Source organism: Tenrec ecaudatus, chromosome 16 (genome assembly GCF_050624435.1).
Source record: "Tenrec ecaudatus isolate mTenEca1 chromosome 16, mTenEca1.hap1, whole genome shotgun sequence".
In the NCBI taxonomy this organism is placed as follows: Eukaryota; Metazoa; Chordata; class Mammalia; order Afrosoricida; family Tenrecidae; genus Tenrec; species Tenrec ecaudatus.
The window spans coordinates 79,488,021-79,510,711 of record NC_134545.1 but is presented as its reverse complement, the minus strand read 5'-3'; the positions used below and the strand labels follow the sequence as shown (position 1 = coordinate 79,510,711).

The 22,691-nt window shown below is 42.8% G+C and overlaps 1 protein-coding gene across 1 annotated transcript in view; it reads right to left on the bottom strand.

The window, feature by feature from the left end:
* Positions 1 to 22,387, bottom strand: part of TBC1D12 (TBC1 domain family member 12) — a 98,290-nt gene extending 75,903 nt beyond the window's left edge. The window contains exon 1 of the mRNA XM_075533734.1: positions 21,371 to 22,387. Coding sequence (XP_075389849.1) covers positions 21,371 to 22,224 — 854 coding nt within the window. The 5' untranslated portion in view covers positions 22,225 to 22,387. The remainder of the gene's footprint in view (positions 1 to 21,370) is intronic.
* Between the last annotated feature and the right edge of the window lie 304 nt (positions 22,388 to 22,691).

Here is a 22,691-nt window from a genome sequence, read left to right as displayed (position 1 = left end):
GCTCAAGTAGAAATGTTTTGAGAATGATGATGGCAATAAATGTATAAATGGGCTTGACACAATGGACGGCTGTATGGATTGTGATGAGTTGTAGGAGCCCCCAATAAAATGATTTTAAAAAAAGAAAAATAGGAATGAAAAAACAGAAAAGGGTTCGTGAGGGAGGGGGCTGGAAGGGAGGGGAAAAATGAGGAGCTGATACCAAGGGCTCAAGTAGAAAGCAAATGTTTTGAGAATGATGATGGCAATAAATGTATAAATGTGCTTGAGACAATGGATGTATGTATGGATTGTGATAAGAGTTATAGGAGCCCCCAATAAAATGATTAAAAAAAGAATTTAAACATAAAATGTAATTGCATTAAATGTATTTAAAATATATTTTCATCAAAAGTGAAAATATTTTGAAAATGATAACAACAAATGTACAAATGTGCTTGACACAATGGATGTATATATGGATTGTGATGAGTTGTACAGCCCCCAATGATTTTTAAAAGACAAAAAGTAACACCCCCCCCAAAAAAAAAAGAAAAAATCAGCTGTGCCAGTTAAGAAATAGCAGTTCAATGTTTCTATAGTGCTAGAAATATCAAGAGAAAGGTAAGGAGGTGGGATGGGAAAGAAAATGAAAAAGAAAAATTAGGATAAGGAGGAAATTTTATGTGGGGATTAGAAGAAAAGGGAAAAAATTAAAGCTTATAGTCATTTTCCATCTTTGCCCTTAATGACACTTATAATAAAGACTGCTAAAATAATATTTGCTTTTTAATATGTATTTCAGAAATCTGGGCATATTTGTATTATCTAAGATTTCATTTCTTTTACTATACATAAAAGAGTTATATATGATAGAAAGCAATATAAATGCCATAGTTTTCAGACTGTGGAATTTGACACTATAGGAAATCATGGTTATCTAATCCTGAATTTTCCTACTGTTAACAAAAGACTTTGTTTTTGCTCAATATTTTATCTGTATCACTATTTAATCATGAAAGATTCCTTAGATAAAGTCTAATCATCAATGAAATAGAGTTAACATTAAAATGAATGAGAAATGCCTACTTTTCAAATAGGAAACAAATTTTTTAAATAAAGTAAGTGTAAAAAGTCAAATCATTACCTAATTTTTATGCTGATTCAGTGAAAGTTGGGCCACTGAAAATGCATAACTTCCTGAACTTTATACTTAAAGTTTCCTCAAAGAACGGAATGCCAAAAAGAGAACATTTTCTAGTGATCCTGGAATGCCACATTAGACTACATAAGTAATTTTTAAGTACCGTCTCTTTAAAATTTAGTACTTTGGCTAGCCCTTCGTATTTTGGATTAAAGAACTGGCCAGATTACTTAAATTCTTTCCAAACCTCAGTCATCTTACACTTGAGAAAGACTTTCCCTGACGATGTAAAAAGCAAAAAAACCTTCCTTTGCCAGATAACTTAGGCTTTTTTTAATTTGAAGAATTTATTTTCCTTTTTTTTAAAACAACTTATTAGGGGGACTCATACAACTCTTATAACAGTCCATACATATACATACATCAATTGTATAAAGCACATCTGTACATGAAGAATTTCTTTTTCATCTTTTTTCTGGATCTTGTATTTTGTCATTATTACAAATCCTAAAAAAAGTTAATAGAATATTTACCCAATAAATCCTACTCAACATATTTTCTGTGATCAGAAATACCAAAAGAGGAGAAATCATCATTTATTCTTGGCAAAAAGACAGAACTTTAAAGCTGAAACAACAAAATAGTATTTTAAAGCTACCAGAAACCTTAAAGAGACAACAGACCAAAGATCCACCATGAAGAATCAATAAGCGAACATGAATGGGCTGAAAATGGTCCACACCAAACCCACTGCCATCGGGTCGGTAACAGCCCGAAAGAACTGGCTAGAACTGCTCCCTGGGCTCCCAAGGGTCTCAGTCTTGCAGTCCAAGGAGTACTTGTCGACAATATTTGAAGTCAACAATGTGCTTATAGCAAATGCTTGTAACTTTCAAATCTAAGACTCATCTTCTGATGGTGTCAGGATTTTCTCTGTCTTTGGTTTGGGAGTTTGTTATAAGATGTCCCAGAGTGTACCTCTTTGGCTTTACCTTACTTGGAGTTTGTTGAGTTTCTCAGATGTGTAGATCATGCTTTCATCCAATTTTGGACATTTCAATTACTTCTTCAAATATTGTTTCTGACCCTTTCTCTTGTCTGTAATTTCCCTAATGCATATATTAGTCTGCTTGCATTGCCCTACAAGTCTCTTAGGCTCTGTTTATTTTTCTTTAGATTTCATTCAACTTCTCAGATTCGATAATTTCAACTGTCCTATATTTGCTGATTCTTTCTTCTGCCAGCTCAAATCTACTATTGTACCCCTCCAGTGAATTCTTCATTCAATTACTGAACTTTTTAGCTCCAGCAATTTTGCTTGGTTCCTTTCATATTTTCTATTTCGTTGCTGTTTTAAATAGACCCTTTAAATATCATAATGTGGCGTCTCTGGAAACCACATTCCTCCCCTTTCCAGGGTTTGCTTCTCTTTGTATTTTTAAAACTGTAGAAAGCTGTAGTTCATTTGCTGAGTGATTTTTCCCTAATTTTTCAAGGACTGTCATCCTGGATGTATGTGGACATTACATTTTCTATTACTTAGTGTCTGCACGGAGTGTTTTGATGGAGATCTATTTCTTTCATTGATTGAGGGGGTGGGGCAGGGAGGATAATGACAACATCACCACCACCTGCCAAAATCTGGAGGGAACGTCTCTCGGTTTTTAACAATCGGTTCTGTACGGAGCCTTCCATCAACATTCCATCAGGGTTCCCACTTCCATAAGGGCCTTCCTTCAGTGGCACTCTCAGTCAGGCAACCACACGGGCAGCAATTCAAAGCCACCAATGGAGAAAGATAAGCTCCTGTACAAATTCACAGCCTCAGAAATCCTATACAGGGTCACTATGAATCATAATCCACTCAGTGGCAACGGGTTTTTGTTTCTCCCATCTCTCTCCACTTTCAGATCACCTCACTCTCCTCAAAGCAAGTCAGGTTCCAAGCCTAAGCCCTCACCAAACAACTACTGACACGAGTATATGTCACTCAGTTTCTTACTCCCTTTTCTGATGACAGCTAATTTATTGAAGGCTATTTACATAAACTGGATATTACATTTTAATAGGTATCCAGGCAAGCAACCATAAACTACCACAACTGTTTCTAGACTCGTCTCAGTCATGAAATGCAATATGCATGTCACCCCTTGTTTAAAAACTCACCAGAGGTCCCATGCCGCCACTTGTGGAATGACATTCAAATCTGTTTTGTCATGTAAATTCCTCCATAACCTAGTCCCAACCTTCCTGCCTTGATTTTGGACACTCTCCCTCACAGACTCTAGGAGCTTTTGCAGTCCTCAAAAGTCTGGTGCTATTTCGTGCATAATTCTGAATATGCTGCTGTGTACCTGTACAATCAGCCTTCCAATCAAAAGGCTCCTCATTAGTAAAACATTCAACTTGCATGTTCCATCTACTGTGAGGAATTCCTTAACTCCACACCCCAAAGTTAATCACCCCTTACCTCGGTGCTACCGATATATCCTACATCGAATTTTAAAATACTAATCAGTTACCATTGTATGCATAAATGTGACTCCTTCACCGTACATTATTTTAGGAAAATGTCTTACTTATCTAACTTCCCCAAAGCCTAATATATAGAACAGAAACTCAACAGCATTTGTTGAATGAATAAGCAGTAAGGAATTTGCAAACTAACTCAAAAAAAGTACTTAGGCTTAGTGAGAGGTTATAGAAAAAGGCTAGTGGCAACTTTTAAGTATGTCAAAGATGACTATGTAAAAGAACTGATTTGTTCGTTGTGGCTCTAAATAGAAAATTAGGGCCATGAACATATAAAGAGAGATATTGTGCTTCAACATAAAGAACCTTCTAATAATTAATGCCCTCAATAGACTGCCTTAAGGAAACTGAGCTCCTTGTCAGTAATAGAATTCAAACAGTGCCTAAAGACAGTGTTATGAGCTGCTTAAACCCTCTATTAATAAAGGGCAAACACTTAACTCTAGTTAATGATTTTTTTTGTTGTTTGGTTTTATTGACTTTTTGCTCATCTCTGACCTAGAAGTACTTTCTGAACTGATGGTATGCGTGATAGAACCCATTTTCTAGGAACCAACGTAACATCATTCACTAAGAGGCAAAGGACATTTACAGAGGTCTAACTACAGGCGTGTATATATGTAAATATAGTTATATATAATGATATGGAAATAGATCCCTGTAAACATATTTATATGTTAAGTATTAAGGTAGCAGATTGGCATTGAGCCTCCTTCAACACAAGAACACTTTATTCTAATAATCTGTCACTTCATGATGCTCACCTTCCCAACATGATCACTGAAGACAAAATGGGAGCATACGCAAATGTAGTGAAGAAAACTGATGGTGGCCGGCCATCAAAAGATATAGTGCCTGAGGTCTTAAGGCTTGAAGATAAATAAGCAAGTGGCTATCTAGCTGAGAAACAACAAAGTCCACAAGGAATAAGCACACCAGTCTGTGTGATGAGGAGGTGTTCATGGGATCAGGTATCGGGTATCAAAGACCCAGAACAAAAAAATCCTATCAATGTGAATGAGGGTGAGAGCGGAGTGGAACCCAAAGCCCATCTGTAGACAACTGAATATTCCCTTATAGAAGAGTCACAAGGAAGAGATGAGCAAGTCTGGGCCCTGATGAAACATACAACTCTCTTCTACTTCTATTATGATTGCTCCCCCTCCCACCATCATGACCCAAATTCTACCTTACAGATCCGGCTAGACCTGAGCATATACATGGATACAGATAAGAGCTAGAAACACAGGGTATCCAGGACAGATAAACCCCTCAGGATGAATAATCAGAGTAGCGATACTAGGAGGGGAAGGGGAAGGTGGGGGAGAAAAGGGAAGACCAATCACAAGGATCTACACATAAGCCCTCTCAGGGGGATGGACAACAGAAAAGTAGGTGAAAGGAGGTCAGTGTGAGATATGAAAAAATAATAATTTATAAATTATAAAGGGTTCATGAGGGAGGGAAGGAAAAAAATTAGGAGCTGATACCAAGGGCTCATTATAGTAAAAGAAAATGTTTTGAAAAAAGATAATGATGGCAACATATGTACAAATGCGCCTTGACAAAATGGATGTATGGATGGATTATGATAAGAGCTGTATGAGCCCCAAATGAAACGATTTTTTAAAAAGTAATCACCATTCTCCTGACCAAGGGAATGGTCCCTTTCCTACATAGTATTATGATATTTCTATTTAATGAACAACTAAATCAAAAGGTTGTATTCCTGTACTCTTGGCATATAAGACAAGGGACTGGACCCTAAAATCTACATACAATTTCAACACCTCAACAAGAAAAGGACAGAATATTCAACTAAAAGATACCAAGGGCTCAAGAGAAAGAAAATGTTCTGAAAATGATGATGATAACATATGTACAAATGGGCTTGACACAAGGGATGTATGTATGGAGTGTAATAAGAACTCTAAGAGTCCTCAATAAAATTTTTAAAAATTAGGTAGAGGACATGAACAAATGGTTCATGAAAGAAAATATTCAGGGAGCCAACAAACATATATGATGGTTAGCATCATTATGAAAATTAAACAACCAGATATCATCTCATCCCTTTATTGATAACAAAGTTCAAAAACACAGAAAACAACAAATACCGGAGAAGGTCCAGAAAGAGAGGAAACTTCACACACTGCTGGTCAGACTGTAAATTTGTACAACCACTGTGGAAAACAGTCTGACACTTCCTCGAATAACTGGGAATGGGAACACCACCACATAACCCAGCTGTAGTGTTACTTGGTATATACCCAAATGAATTGGATAGACGCACATACACCCATGTTAACTGTAGTACTAGTCATAATAGTCAAAAGATGGAACCAATCTAAATAGCCATCAGTGGAAGAATGGATAAATACACTTTGGTACACGGACACAATAGAATGCTACACATCATTCAGGAATGATCAAAATGTGAAACACCTCATGCCATGGATGGATTTGAAGGACAATATGCCGACTGAAGTTAAATCAATCACAAAAAGGCACAGATACTATATGAGAACAGTTATTTGAAAAAAAATCAAGAAAAAGTTTTCAGACCAACTTTGATGCACTGGGTTAGGAGAGAGAGAAAGGAGAAAGGAATGGGCTAAAGGGCTGTTGTCGTTGCTGATATTATTAGGTGCCACCGAGCTGGCTTCAATTCAAAGCCACCCTGTGCACAACAGACCGAAAACTTCCCCAGTCCTGCACCATCCTCACAATTATTCCTGTTTGAGCCCAATGTTGCAGCCATTGTGTCAATTTCCATAATCTTGTTGAAGGACCTTCTTTTTTTGCTGCCCTTCTACCAAGGATAATGTTCTTCTCCAGGTACTGGTCTTTCCTGACATGTCAAAGTATGTGAGACACAGCCTCGTCAGCCTTTGGCTAGAGAGAGACAGGTATTGACTTGGGTGAAAACTCACGGGCATCAAGCCAATTCTAACTCACATCCACCCTACAGGACAGAGAACCGCCCCCGTCGGTTTCCACGGCTATATGTCTTTACAGGAGCAGAAAGCCTCATCTTTCTTTCTTTTTTTTTTAAATAAAATTATTTTATTGTGGGCTCATACAGCTCCTATCACAATACATACATTCATCCACTGTGTCAAGCACATTTGTACATTTGTTGCCCTCACCATTTTCGAAACATGTTCTTCCTACTTGAGCCCAGCCTCATCTTTCTCCTGTAGAGTAGTTTATGGGTTTGAACTATAACCCTGTGGTTAGCAACCCAATGTGTAAACCACTATGTAACCAGGGCTCCTTCAACGTGGGTAAAGAGGACGATGACATCCTTTAACAGGGAGATGAACAAAGCAAAAAATGAGGGGAGGGCAGGGCAGGGCAAACCACTGGAGATTTCATACGTTGTTTGGGTTGAATGCAAATGATATGATATGCAACCCCCCACCTAATTCACAATGAAGTCTTTACAAATGTATTCAAATTAAAAAGAAACTGAAAAGCCGAATTCAAAGGTAAATTTAACACCTGATCGAGTTCAATCACAAACTAGGTCTAAGTAAAAGCTGGACTTGCAGTTTGGCCTCCTATTTCTCTTAATTGCAGGAAAGCGCCTGCTGAAAACCCAGACAGTCACATGGGTTTTCCTCTTTCGTCTTTTGGCTGCAGAAATCAGCAGTGTAAGAAAAGCTGAAGCAGCAAATTTCAGAGAGGAGTAAACCAAGTGCAGAGTTCCTCTTACAGGCGCGGACAAAGATCACAACTAGCAGCACCAGGGTGGAGGAGGGTAAATCCACACCCTTTCTGATGAGGTGTGAGTAAAGAGAGCAAGCTATGATGTCACTTTTGAGAAGACCAGAGTAAGGGTTTTTTTTTTTTTTTTTGCTTCTTCCCCCCCCCCCCGCCCCCCGCCCACATTAAGGTTTTATGAATTAAAACTTTTTGCAAAACAGACCACAGCATGAAATGTAATATAAATAAAAGATCTCATAATTTTTATTTGATTAAAAAACTTTTAGACAAAAAGAAAAAAATTTTAGACAGCCCCATAGCAAAGGGGACTTTTAGCATGCTTGCCATTCGGACATGAATGTTGGCGGCTAAAAGCAAGTGTGTGTTGCTAAGTAAGCGGGACTCGGGTTATGCAACCCTAAAAGAAATGGCAACGGGACTATTGGATTATAACATGTCCTCCTCTCTATTTAACAGAGATATATTCATTTGCTCTGTCAGGATCCCTGTTACACTTGTGACTATCTGTGTGTTTTGTGTGTGTGTGTTTATTCAAGATAGGTAGAAAAGGCAATTTACAGAGATAGAGACTGGACTGATGATTCTTGGGGGACATGAGAAAGGGAGAAGAGGTGAGTAGGGAGCCGACAGTGACAGGTACAGGGGAATAATATAAAGTGATCTACAATTGATGGCGAGGAGCATGTATCTTTTCTGGTCGTGTTTGATCAATCAAATTGTATCTGAGAGGAATTACTGAAAGGTGAATGGTAGGTAAACATAATAGTGGGTAGGAGGGAAAAAAAAGAGGAAAAAAATATGTATATATAAATATGTATTTGTTTATATGTGCAAATACAACAAAGAAGCAGATGGACTCAGTACAAGAACAGTTTGTTCTAATAATGTGCCATTGTATGATACCTTCCTGACCAGGTCATTGAAAACAAAATGGCTGCATGACCAAATGTGGTAAAGAAAGCTGATGGTGCCAGTTATTAAAAGATATAGCTTCTGGAGTCTTAAAGGCTTGTTGTAGTTAAATAGGGAAACAACAAAGCCCACAAGGAAAAAGTACACCAGCCTGTGTAATCATGAGGTGTCTATGGGAAGAGGTCTCATACGTTCAAAAAACAAGCCAACAAAGCAATGTGAAGGGGCACAGATGTAGTGGAGAGCCAAAGGTAATTGGACAGTCCCTCTCAGATGGGCCACTCAGAAGGGTTGACAAATCCAGGATGCAGTGTGGCACCAATGAGCCACAAAACTTCCTCTAGTTCTTTCTTTTTGTTTGCTCTAGTTCTTTAATATTTCCTCCCCTATTATGGTTTTTCTTTTACCTCATTAATTATGTCAGATTTGCACGTTTGTTTATTTAAGAACTTCCGGTACATAAAAGCCAAGATAGATAACCTTTCAGAAACAGTGACAGAAGCAATGGTTCCCTGAGGGTACAGGAAGAGGTGGGGGAAAGGGGTGAATGGGGAGCTGTTAGCACTGATGACTGTATAAACCCACATGATGAGAACAAACAGCAGAATTGTATGTGAATAGATATATTGGATTGTGCTGGATATGGCCAAAAAAAAACCTTAATTTAAAAAATAAAAAAAGAAGAAGGATTCCTGGGGGTAATGGTAGGAGAGGGAGGGGATAACTTCCATGTGATTGAAGTATGAAATGTTATGAAAGCTGTAAGTGCTCCCAATAAAATGATTTTTTTAATTAGTCTTGGAAACTCACAGGGGCAGTTCTTTCCTGACCTAGAGGGTTGCTATGAGTCAGTTTGACTCCCTACCATAACTTAGTTTCTAGGAAGAAACATGCAGCTTCAAATGGGCTGGTCTTCCTTTTCTGAAATTACTTTCAGGCGGATAAAATATGTATCACCTCAACATCTCTAAATGTTCTTGTGTTGTCTTAACTAGCACTTTCTACTTTTATATCTAGATTCTAATATCCATTGCAATATCTCCACCGAGCTCACAGACAACAATTCCGATGAAAGGAGTTATTAAGGACATTAACAGATTATAATCATGAGAAATGCTCGGGGTAGATTTTTTCATCAGGACATGTTAAAACGTTCTTTCAAGGTTGCTAACAGATGTATAATGGGGCATACCACTGCACGGGAAGCTCACATTCTGTGATCAGCACATCCAATTCCCTGCATTAAGGAACGACAGGCACCCCTGGTACACCAGAGAGCCTCAGCCTGGAGGCACTCAGCTCCACTTCTGTAAATCAGCAACCCCAGGAACCCCAAACAGTGTCGAGAAGCACCCCACTCTGCAAGCCAGCCTCCTTCCCAAAGCACTCAGCTTTACTTGCTCAGCGGGCTGGGAAGCCCACCACTGTCCCCCGCGCTGGCTCCTATTTCTGCTGCTGGTGATTCTTTGATGTCACAACTGTCTTCTGGATTCAGGTGATTCACTGGGCGGAGGAAGCACTCCACTTGTGCTCTTCCTTGCGGACAGATCCCTTCTCTTGCTTCTCAGAAGACTCATTTTAGATGCAACAGGACAGCATTCCAGTGAGCTCTCTTCACAATTACTCACAGGCGAATCCTATCTGTATCTTCCATCTTCTTACCAGGCCCACGCAGGAAAAGGTCGTTTGGCAGGTGTTAAAGACTTTGGTTATAAGAGCCATACTATTCACTGTCCCTGTGATTCCCACTCTTCCCTAAAGCTTTCCCATCAAGACATACAACTAGGAAATACATCAGTAAGCCAACCTAAACATTTCCTGACTTTAATAAAAGTTCTTTACCTGTAATTGTTTTAGGCAATTAAAGTGACAAATATTTTAACCTCCCTCAACATTTCTTCCTTTGACGCTCCTTCTCAGATATTTTTGTTCCCCACAAAAGCTTCAAAACTGTAACATTTCATATAACATGCTTTCGAGCTTAACTACGTTGAGTCCATTTTAAAACATATTTAACCTCATATTCAATTTGTTTTACAATCTCCTACCCATACAAATGTGTTTTATTCAGGTAGGATATGCACAATGTTTTCCCTGCTTCTTCCCTCTAAGACCAGTCCATTTCAGTGGTGCAACTGGGGGGAGGGTCACGTAATAAATACAAGGCACTTGAGTACTATCACTCTTAACCTGCATAACAATCCTACAGGGCAGTTGCATCGGTAAGATGCCCATTTTACAGACCAGGGGTGTCACACTCAATTAAAATGCAGGTCATTTGGTGCAACAGGCAAGATTCAATGTGGGCCACATCACATTTACAAATTTTTTTAAATTTATATTTTGAAGTGAGGATTCAGGTATATGGTTAGGATAATTAAAACACTACATAATTGCTTTTATTTAAACATTTTTTATTTAATGTATTTATAAAACTAAATTCTTTTTTACCTGAAACTTGCCAGTGCTTTCCTCCTACTAGTTTTCATTATCTCTTATGTTGACCGGAAACTGTAACAAAGTAACTAATAAAAAGCACAACATGTTGGACAGCTGATAAACGTGATGCACAATCCTAATGACTTCCCTCTAAAATTGTGAACTAGCGCTGCCGCGAGGTAAGATTCATAACAGCACAACCCAGAGTGCTCTTTTTAACCTTTTCGCGATTGGGATCTGTTTACATGACATGACACTGAGAGTGGCAGACATACATATCACTTCCAAACATCGCTGGAACTGAGTCAGCACATTTCTACATGTCCACAGGCCCCCAGGAAAGGCACTGGGCCATGTGTACACTCGTCTTCAGTAGTTAAGGGGTTAACAAGGGGTTTGTGTACACAGTATTGCCTCGATCTCCTCTAAGCGCTATTTTCTTCCTAATAATTTTTTCTATTTTCATTTCATTTCAGAGCATCACAGACCACAAAAAATTACTTCTGGGGCCGCATGCAGCCCGTGGGCCGCCAGTTTGACACCCCTGTTATAGATGAACTGCCTAATGACCAGTGAGATTATGTAACTTGTCCATAATTACACAGCTAGTAAGATGATTCAAACCAAGACAGCCCAATTTCCAAACCAGCACTTTAAGCTACCACGTATTACTGTCTTGTAACTAGAATATGCCACCCAGGATGAAGCAATCTAACTCCTTATCACGTGGCTGAGAATAGCAGGAGCAGCAGCACCAGGACCTGACCTGTCTGACTTCAGTGGGAATGAAATCCAGATCAGCCCAAAGCTGATTCTCACGAGGTGGAGGGCAGACATGACCACCAGTCATGCTCCTCTCATGGCACTCTATAATCTGATAAGCCATTGAAATGGTTGCAACTCACAGACTATGCTCACATTTTATAAAATTCATTTTATTGGGAGCTCTCATAACAATCCATATATCAATTGTATCAAACTGTTTGTACACATGATGTCACCATCATTTCCTAAACATTTACTTTTTTTAAATTAATAAATCTTTTTATTGGGGCTCATACAACTCTTATCACAATCCATACATACATCAATTGAGCAAAGCACCCTTATACATTCGTTGCCCTCGTCATTCTCAAAATCTGCCTTCCTCTTGGGTTCCTGGAATCAGCTTGGTTTCCTTTTTTCCCCCTCCCCGCTCCCCCCTTCCCCCTGCTCCCTTAATAGTTTATAATTATTTTATCTTATCTTACACTGCCTGGTGTCTCCCCTCACCCACCTTCCCATCACCCATCTCCCAGAGAGGAGGTTACACACAGATCTCCAAGATCGGTTCTCCCTTTCTACACCTCCTTCCCTCCCAGTGTCGCCACTCCCACCGCTGGTGTTGAGGGGTTCATCCGTCCTAGATTCCCTGTGTTTCCAGATCCCTACTGTACCGCTGTACATCCTCTGGTATAACCAGGTCCGCAAGGTAGAATTGGGGTCATGATAGTTGGGAGGGGAACATCTACTTTCTATGTGATCCTTGGTATCAGTTCCTCCTTTTTCCCTCCCTCCCTCTCCTTCCACCCTTGGGACCCCTAAACTATAAATTACTATTGTTTTCATATCTTACACCAACCGCTGTCTCCCTTCACCCACGTTTCTGTTGGTCATCCCCCAGTAGGGGGAGGAGTACGCATCACTCATTTTGATAGGTTCCTCCTTCCTCCCCTCCTCCCGGGCGCTTACATTGAAGTGGATTATTAGTAATCAAGGAGCACTCCTGATACAGTGGCTGAGCACTGGGCTGTTAACCACAAAGCTGGTGATTCCAAGCCACCAACTACTCCACAGGAGACAGATCCGTCTGCTCCCATTGAGATTTACATTCTTGGAGACCCTAGAGCTACTCTGTGCAATAGGGTCCCTATGAGTCGGGATCGACTTGATGGCAGTGGGAAAGGAAGGTAAGGAAGTAGGTATTAGGAAACAGCATACAACACGGGATCAGGCTCAACTAGCTGTAATTTAGGATGTGAATCAGGAAATACGTAGGCAGTTTCCCCTTCTTCATCAGAACAGCTCTCAGTTCCTCCTGACAACGCAAGTTTCCTCTTGGTTCCCCAAGGACAAGATGCTCTGGGCCCTGCCATCTGTCACTGCTGGTTCCACCCCTGGGCCCCTTGATGTCTTCACTGTTACAGTGCTTGACCTATGTTACAGCCCCTGTAAGAGGCTCTGGCCTCCTCTCTCCTACTTCTTTCTCTTCCTTCTTCCTTTTGCTACTTCCTGTTGCTTCTCTTTCAGCTTCTTTTGTTGTTGTTGAGTTTAAATGCATTTTACTTTTAGACAACCTACTTGGTATTTTCCCTGGAAGGGGGGTGGGACTCTGCTCCATATAAGTCAAGGTCAAAAGTAAATGAAGAGCTCACTGGAGGGGAGAGCAATTCCATTTGTCTCAGTCCTGGTATTGGGTAGATGAACAGCAGCCAATCGATCGATCCATACGTTGCCGCCCTCTGTTAACATTTCTCCATTTCTAAGCCATCCTTAACGAAAATCATATATGGGGGGGGGGGGTCACACTAGCCTCCTGGTAGTCCAACAGAGCAACCACGCCATCTGGATTCACTTCCACCAACAAGGAACGGGTAGTGTTTGAAATTCATAAGGATGTGCTTGATGTGTTCTGCAGCTCCGGTCACAAAAGGTTTTACTGTTTCCGGTTTCTCTTCAAGCTTGCCTCTGAATCAATGTGTTCTGTAGTCTTTGATGTACTTCTTGTAGACTTCTTTTGGGAAGCTGGTTTCCTGCAAGTGATGGTTCATGACAAGATTAACACCGGTGAACACTGCTTCCTACTCCACTGCTATCAGGGCCTTCAGCTGTCACTAGCACATGAGTCATCAATGTTACTTTCAATCCTACTGACTATCTTCCCCTCCACTTCAGGCACAGCCCATCCAAGATCTCCTGGGTCTTGCAGATGTCAGAAAGCATCTCATCACGGCTGACGTGGTCCCAGATGATCATGATGGCGGCTAAAGGGAGACAGGCAGGGCTAGCTTAACAGGAGTGTGGAGCAGCTGGAGCAGCACAGGTGGGTTGCAGGCGGAAAGGGCTTTTATTTATCTCTCTTTCTGAACCGTGTGTGTATGTGTGTGTGTGTAGGCTGCTTATATACACAGCTCCTTTATCAATGTCCAATGAAGGGACACAAACTGATCAATCTCCTCTCAGTATATCAGAGATACCAGTAAGCTAGATACCTCATTTGCATAGTCTACTGGCCAGCCCCTGCTAATAGGAAGGCCCTAATGAGATGGACTGACACAGTGGCTGAAACAACAGGGTCAAACCTGTTGTGATGGCCCTACAGGAAAGGGCAGCGTTTCCTTCTGTTGGGAGCTTCTCACTGGGAGCCGGAACTGACTTGATGGCACCTAACATCAACACTGGCTAAATAGAGTATTTCAACTTTTATGTTCATGTCTTTGATCCACTATGTGGCCTATAAGGAGAATTCAAATAATATTTGAATAACAAGACCCTCCCCCCATCCACACCACAATAATACAGTGACCATCCATGATGGTTAAAAAAACTGCAATGCATAGATAAAATGTAGTAGTATGCAGTGAAAAATATGATATCTGTAAAACAGCTCACACTATGGATGAATTCAGAGGAAATTATGCTAAGTGGAAAAAAAATCAAACTCAAAATGCCAAATACTATTTCTTTGTGTTTATTTATTTGTGTTGTGAATTGGGTGAAGATTTGCAGAGCAGACCTGTTTTCCATTCAACAGTTCCGTGGCATTTTCCCTCATCTCCATTATAAACACACAATGTAATTGTCACGTACCCACTTCTTCCCTGGGTTTCCTATTCCTGTTCCTCCTCCTTTCTAACCCTTCTGAACTTTGTCCTTAGATAACAAATACTGCACTTTTGATCTCAGAATGTAGATTATTCTAAGGTATATTACCTTCCTAGAGTTATTGTTCCCCTTATAGTATATAGGCTTGTCTATTGTTTGGCTAAAAATTGAACCATAGGGGTGAATTCATTTCTAGACTGAGCCAGAAAGCCTGGTTTTTTATTTTAGTATTTTCAATTTTATTCCATTTTTCTCCCCTTCTACCCAAGAATATAATTCAAAAGGCCAAAAATTGGATGAGATCATGATTGGGGGGAAAATTAAATAGAAAATTTCTTATTTAATGGTTAGCAGGGATAGAAATGAGAAGCAGGGATAATTACTACCTAGACAGAAGACACGAGTTAATAACAGTGGAAGGAAAAGTGATACACAATATATGATGTCAATACAATGTGGTCAAGGCAAAGGAAGACAGGGAGAGGGATAAGACTCAAGAATAAAAAGAAAAAGGGGGAAATGCTGTAAATATTTGGAGCCTATTCCAGGGTGTGCAAGAGAAATATAATATAAGAGTATATTTAAACTATATTACACTCTGGAGTTTATTTGATCCAAGCCCCTAATTTCACAGATGAGGAAACTGCAGCCAAGAAATGTAAAAACTTGCCCAAGATCACATAATAAAGTGGTTAAAGACACTGTTTACAACAAAAGCCAAGTTTCTTATCTCTCAAGTCAGTAATATTTTCACTACACCAAAAGCTAATTTTCTGCCTTTAAGTTACCATAAAATTCATGAATCAGATTTACAGTCTAGTCCCAATTCTTCAATTACAGGCATGCCTTGGAGATATTATTAAAGATCATCACAATAGAGCGAAGCAATTAAGGCAAGTTATATGCATTTTTTGGTTTCCAAGTACGTAAAAAACATGTTTGTACTACACTGTAGTCTATTAACTGTGCAACATCATTATGAAGTACTTTCAAATACTGTGAGAATTCCAAAATGTGACAGAGCCACAAAGTGAGCACTTGCTGGTAAAAGCGTGATGCCGACAGACTTGCCACAAATCTTCATTTAACAAAGAAACACAGTATTTGCAGAGCGCAATAAAGTCGAGTGTAATAACACAGGGTACACCTTTAATCTATTGATCAAATAAATAAATCTCTTATTTATTAAGCTACCTGACTTCAGACAAATAATTGTAGAGTAAAATATATATATTATCCTTTCTAGGAAAAAGAGTCCTAAGAGCTCAACAATTAAGTACCGGGCGGCTGACTAAAGATTGGTGGTTTGAATTCACCCACCTGGAGATCTCCTTACATAAAGAAAAGCCAAAAAGCCATTGCTGCCCAGACACTTCTGACGGCGAGCTAGCATACAGGACAGAGTAGAACTGCTGCCGAGGGCTGCTATGGCTGTAAATTTTTTTTTCTTTTAAACATTTTATTAGGGACTCATACAACTGCCATCACAATCCATACATACATCAATTGTATAAAGCACATCTGTATATTCCTTGCCTTCATCATTCTCAAAGCATTTGCTCTCCACTTGGCTGTAAATCTTTAAGGAAGCAGACTATCACATCTTTTCCCAAGTAGCATCTCACAGCTGTCGAGTCAATGCTGACAGGGTGGAACTGCCCCTGTGAGTTTCCAAGACTGTAACTCTTTCAGGGAGTAGAGAGCCCCGACTTTCTCAGCAGAGCAACGATTACATTAGAATCATCAACCTTTCAGTTAGCAGCCAAATGCTTAGCGCCACTGCACCACCAGGCCTCTACTCATAGAGATAACCAAACAAGAAACCAAACAGAGTAGTTCTACTGTCACACGGAATCCCCGAGTTGCTGTGATGCAGTACGGACGCAAGGGCACACTAATAACAACAACCATTCCTAGGTCACACATTTGTTTAAAGAATTAAAGAAAAGAAATTTGTAGAAGAAATACATATTAAACATAATTTTGGGAAAAGATGTAACTATGTAGAATTAAGATACACTTTCAAAGTTGTCCCCCTGCCCCCTCAGAGATAAACAAGTACTGGCTGTTAAATCTTTCTAAGTGCTAAATTTCTGAAAAGCTCTAAACATCGTTGCTCCAAATCCACCTGAAGAACAATTCATTTCTATTATTAAATTAATACCTTCTTACTAGATCATCCTATCAAATAAAATATTTCTCTGATGATATTTCCTGTAGGGTATTAAGCAATGAGATCAATTGGTCACTAAACTTCCTTTCACCTTTTGCCCCAGAAAAAATACATGGTTTCATTTGGCATTTTCCTTAACTTAGATGAATTCTGTTACATAGTTGAGATTATATTTTATATTGCTTTACACATCTTACATACTACAAAACATTTCCCATACCATTAAAAATCTTAAGGATTATTTTAATAATTGAATTGTAACAGTCAATGACATTTAGAAATGCTAGAACATGAATATTCCCTTAATTCTGGTCTTGAATGTGGTTCGGATTTTTTTTTAATACATAGGGCTCATAAAGACTGACAGCCATGGAAGCTCTGTATGGAACTGCTGTGAATTGGAATCTACTCGCAGCAATTCTACTACAGCTTCCATGGCTGCCAATCTTTATGGGAACAGGAAGCTTCATCTTTCTCCTTCCAAGCAGCTAGTAGGACTGAATTGCTGACCTCAACATATAAACCACTCCATGCCAGGGTTCTTTCTGATTATATCTCTGAATTCGTCATTTTGAATCCACCGAAGGCTGCAGAGGAGAACGGTCTGGCGATCTGCTCTCGGAGGTGACAATCTGGAAAATCTAGCAGCTGTCCCGCTGTCACACGGGGCCACTATGAGTGGAAATGTCCTTGGCCGCACCGACAACACCTTCCACTTGAAACACAGTATTTAAGGTGAAATCCATGGTTCACTGCCAATTTCTATGGCTGTTCTCAGAACATACTAGATGGGAAAGGAGAAGGCAGAGACAGGGAAAGATATAAAAGCGGTTGGCCATTTGCTCCCCAATCTAATATTATAATGGAGAGCTTCACAACGTTCTTAAATCCTAATAAAGGCTTATTTTTAACCTAGGACAATTAATTACCCATTCTTTTCTACCATTTTAAACATATGTATGGGTACCTGAGTGGTCCAACCCCACCCAGAGGCACTTTGGGAGCTCTATCTGACAGTCTGCCCTCAAAACCCTATGTAGTCGAATGGCTGCATACTCTGCTGTGTATACTCTCAACAACAGCAAGTTCCTCCTTCCGCCGCCGCCTCCTCATTGCTGAGCTGGTGGAGGTGATACATTCCCATGACCACACATTCAATTCGGCCTCATGTCAACCCTACAGAGCCAAGCTGAACTGCCCCTTTGAGTTTTTAAGACTTGAAATCTTTACGGACGACAACAGCTTCCTCATCTTCTCCTGTGGGTCTGAGCCACAGCTTAGTATGCAACCCACTATGCCACCAGGGCTCCCGCTAAGGTGATGTGTAGCTGTGGTGGTACCTAACTGGCATTCAAGATTTTAATAGGCAAGAAAGGGTAAAGGATCCAAGAAAATGGTCCTTCTAGGGCTTCCATAGCGACATCGCCACAGACACAGAAGCACCCACGTGAAGTTAAATTAAGTCCCCAACGTGGACTGCAACTGAACCAAAGGGGAAGGCAAGCAGAACCTCCCTCCAGGTTCTCCAACCTGGGGGCAGTCTTTTCTCTGGCCAAATTCCTGGGTCAGCTAGATTAGTTTCTACTTAGCTAATGAAGTTCCTGCCCATGCTGTGCCTTAATGGAACAAAATACTTTGTTTACAGCAACAAATACATTGCTGTAAAGGTCCCCTCTCCCTAAGTTAAAACAAACATGAAACTGTTCCTAAAAATTATTTGTTACAGCTTTTTTCTGTAACAGAAAGTGGGGAGGGATGGCGGAAGGAAGAATCAGGTGGGAGAGAAAAGAGTCACAGGTGAACCGAGTATTATGATGGAATACCAACCTCTGCTGGAAATCAGAAATCCCAATTTCTAATCCTACATGTACTAGTCACTAATTACCTTCTTTAGCCATTGAGCCATTCAAGAACAAGAACCCCTCCCAGAACAAGAGGTCCCCAATGGGAGTTCTTACCCAGAGCATCACAGCTGAGAATGGCAACTGTTCACTGTTAGAAAAAAAAGTTCTTAGGTCACTGGGGAAAAGGATCTTTCTGATTATTCTGCTGGGGGATGAGAGAACATGATAAAAATTATATTACCCAAATAACAGTAAAGAAGAGGATCCAAAAAAGTTGCCAATTCAGCACGGCCTGCATGGGGATCTCATATCAGTGGTAGACATAGCAGATGCAGAGAGAAGTGTTACAGTCCCTCCCGGCCTTTAAGGCATTTACAATCCAGTTAAGGTTTTGGCCAAATGCTGAAAAGTTGTGCCTGACCCTACATTTTCCCAAGAATGTAATATAAAGGAAGCAATGGCTTCTAGACTTGAATTCAGATTTCAATTGAGAAAAGTAAGGCTTAGAGAAATTAACCTCATGCAACCACGTCTTTTTTTTTAACTTCAAACCCAGTGCTAGACAGATGAATCCTTTTTTTAAACATATGAATCTTATGAGTGACAGCTAGCTGTATTAATAAAAGGCCTATCTGTACATTAACTGAAGAACTTTCCTTATCTATGATAGCTCACAATATAAAGAACCCTGGTGGCACAGTGGGTTAGGCATTGGGCTACTAAGTACTAATCAAAGTTGGCAGTTCAACCCCACTAGCTGCTAAGAAGAGGGAGATGAGGCTGTCTGCTCCTACAGATTGACAGTCTCAGAAACCCTGCATAGGTTGCCATGAGTTGGAATCAACTTCAAGGACATGGGTTTGTTTTGCTTTTGTTTTCCCGAACACAGACTCCTATATAGCTTTGCCTTGCTATTGTTCATAAATTAAAATGTATAGTCCTGGTGGCGTAGTAGGCTACACAGTGAGCTGCAAACCATAAGGTTTGCGGTTGAAACCCACCAGCTGCTCTACAGAAGAAAGATTAACCCGATGATTTCCATACATAGTTACAGTCTCGGATATGCACAGAGGCAGTTCCACCCTGTCCAACAGGGCTTCTTTGAGTCAGAATCCAACCGTTTTTTTAGTCTTCAAACTTAATGCCCAACATCCTGTCCTCCCCCTCCAAGTCAAGGACCATTGTCCAAATCATCTCCATTCCCAAGGCATGACATCGAGCAAGCACTGACTTCACTGGCTGAATTAGCCAGTGCCCTTAGCCTCCTGTAGGGCTAAAATTCTCTGACATTTGACATCAAAACACAACCAAGACCAAAAGAATAACCAATTAACATATGGGTCACAAATATGCAAACTTAATTCACCCCGACTATTGCCACTCCATGCTTGAAGTACATTTCTTTAACAAGGAGCCCTGGTAGTGCACCCAAGTGCTCGGCTGCTACTGGAGAGGCACGCAGTAACTGAGGGAGAACGCCCTGGCAAGGGCGCCTGCTGTCTAGCAGCCAGTCGGGAAAACCCCGGGGGTCAGGCCCACTGCCACGTGGGCCCACGACGACCGGGAACCAACCCGAGGGTCCCTAGGAACAACAGGGGCACAAACCCAGGTCTCACCGTGAACGACCGACAATTACAGATTTCCCAATCTTCAATTCAAGCAACTTTATAGTTTCTTTGTAAACTTAAACCGGCAGCCAGAACAGGGGATAAAAAAGTAGTAGAATGAGGATTCTAAACGACTATCAGAGTTGTACCTGTATGTGTACAAATCATCAGAGTGCATTATCCTCTAAAACTTCAGCTACCGAATGTGTACGTTTCCGCCACAGCTGGCTGTCGTCAAGATCCCTGAAAGGCTAAGAAAAGTACAACCAATCTTTGAAAAGGAGGATTCACAAACTGAGAATATCTCCTTAGAGATTAAAGAGTGTCAAAATCTGACTCGAGAAAAAAAATCACTTTTCAGTAATACACACCTAAATATTCTGTCATCTTCCCTTGTTGATTTCCCTATGAAATCAACAAAACTCCGTGGTTTTTTTCCAGACTATCACAACAAACCTCAAATAGAAGGTGCTCTTTAAAAAAATGTTGTTGAAATGGCCAGTTGTGCTATCTACATATTTACCACCATAAGAAAACGTGGGGCGCTGACATCAAAGAGTTCAAGAAAAGGTTTTGAAACTGATGGTGGCAGCAACTAATTGTACAAGCACGCTTGACATAACTGAATTATAGAGTGTCATAATATCTGTAAGAGCTCCCAATAAAGATATGTGGAGCAAACACTGAAAAGCAGTTACTGGGGCGCGGAAGAAATGGAGATGAGACGTTTCCAAGATAAAAAGATCGGGTCCGCGCGCTAAACCCCAAAGGGACCACCTTCCCTGAGACGACTGAAACCAGCGCCGAAGCACTGTGGTCCCGCACGGTGTCGCCTACTTTGAAGAAACGACTAGAACGGACGGGGGCTCGCAACACCACCCCTGCGCCCTCCGCACCCACCGAGTCCCCAGGGTGGTCTGCTCTCCCGGAGGGGTGGGTGGGGGCGCGGGCAAACCTGCGGACGCGGGCGCGGACCGGACGCAAAGCGGGCGCCAGGTGCCTGGCAGGTGAGGCTTCCGGCCGACAGGGGAACCGAGAGACCGGCTCCCGCGCCCGCTCTCACCTTCGCCGCCACAAATCAAAGCTGCGTCCCGACACCCGCCGGGCGCTCCCTGCCGGCCCCGCCCGCCCCTGGCCCGCGCTGTACCTGGCGAAGAAGTCGGCGAAGCCGCCGCTCCGTCGGGCTCGGGCCGAGGCGCCCACGGGGCCGGGCTCCGCGGCGGGCTGCTGCGGCGGCGGCGGCGGCGGGGGCAAGCGGTCGGCGGCGCTCGGGCGGCTGCGCACCTCGAACGTGTTCCGAGAGTTCAAGTGCACGTCCGAGAAGCCCGCGCCCCCGCTAGTCCTCTCGGCCGAGGCCGCGCCGGCGCCCGGGGGCTCCAAGTCCTCGCTGCTGCTGCTGCCGCTGCCGCTCAGGGAACTGGCCCCGGAGCCGCTGCCCACGCCCTCCTGCTCCTCGGCGGCCGCCAGGCAGCAGCCCCGCAGCCGGTCCTCGAGCGGCGCGGCCCAGGCCGAGGGGCTGCCCGCGCGGTCCGCGTCCTCGTCACCAGGCCTCGCCGGGCGCCGACGGCCCGCGCGGGGCAGTCCGCGCGCCTCGTCCAGGCTGCGACAGTCCCCGTCCGGCAGGAAGCCCGCGTCCCCGTTGGTCATGCGCTTGCAGCCCGAGCCCAGCGCACAGGCTCCGGAGCGCGGGGCGGCCGAGGGCGGCGGGGCGTGGGCCTGGCCGGCGGCGAGCGACCAAGGGCAGACACCGGGCTCCCGCGGTCCCCCGGCCGCCGTGAGGTAATGCTGAAGCAGCCGCCGCGGCGGCGTCTCCTCCTGCTCTTCCTCCTCCTCCTCCTCTTCCTCCTCCTCCTCTGGAGGCTCCGCGGCGCCGGCGCCTCCGCCACGGCCGCCCGTGGCCCGAATCATCTTCGCCTCTTGGCCCACGGGCTCCGGCGCCGGCACGGGGAGCAACTTGGCGTTTTTTCCCGCACAGGCTCCGGCATCCTCGGGACCCACCATCCGAGGGCCGCGCGGCCGCCGCCCACAGTGGCAGCGGAGGGCTCCCCGGGCTCAGGCTCCGTCCGGGAGTCGCCCTGGGTGCCGGGGCCGCGGCGGCCGCCGCCGCAACGTTCCCAGAGCCACCCCTCCCACCCCGAGGTCCGGACAGTTGCGAGAGGGCGGGCACGCGCCTAGGCTCGCGCACGCGCAAACGCCGGAGCGGCCCTGCCCAGACCTGGCGATTCCCCGAACCATAGAGACTCCAGCTAGAGAGTCCCTCTCCAGTGCGCCAAGGCCGCCAATCTGGGATCGGCCACCTGGGGGGGTGGAGGCTGGTTGGCCAACCTGGGGCATGACGATTCTTCAGAAGCGGGTGGTGCTCACCCAGCAAAAATCCACTCGACGTCCGTAAAGTACAGGGTGTGCGATGTGGGTAGATCATCCCAACTCTAACTGGTGCCCACCAGTCCATTTTACCTCCTTGTTCT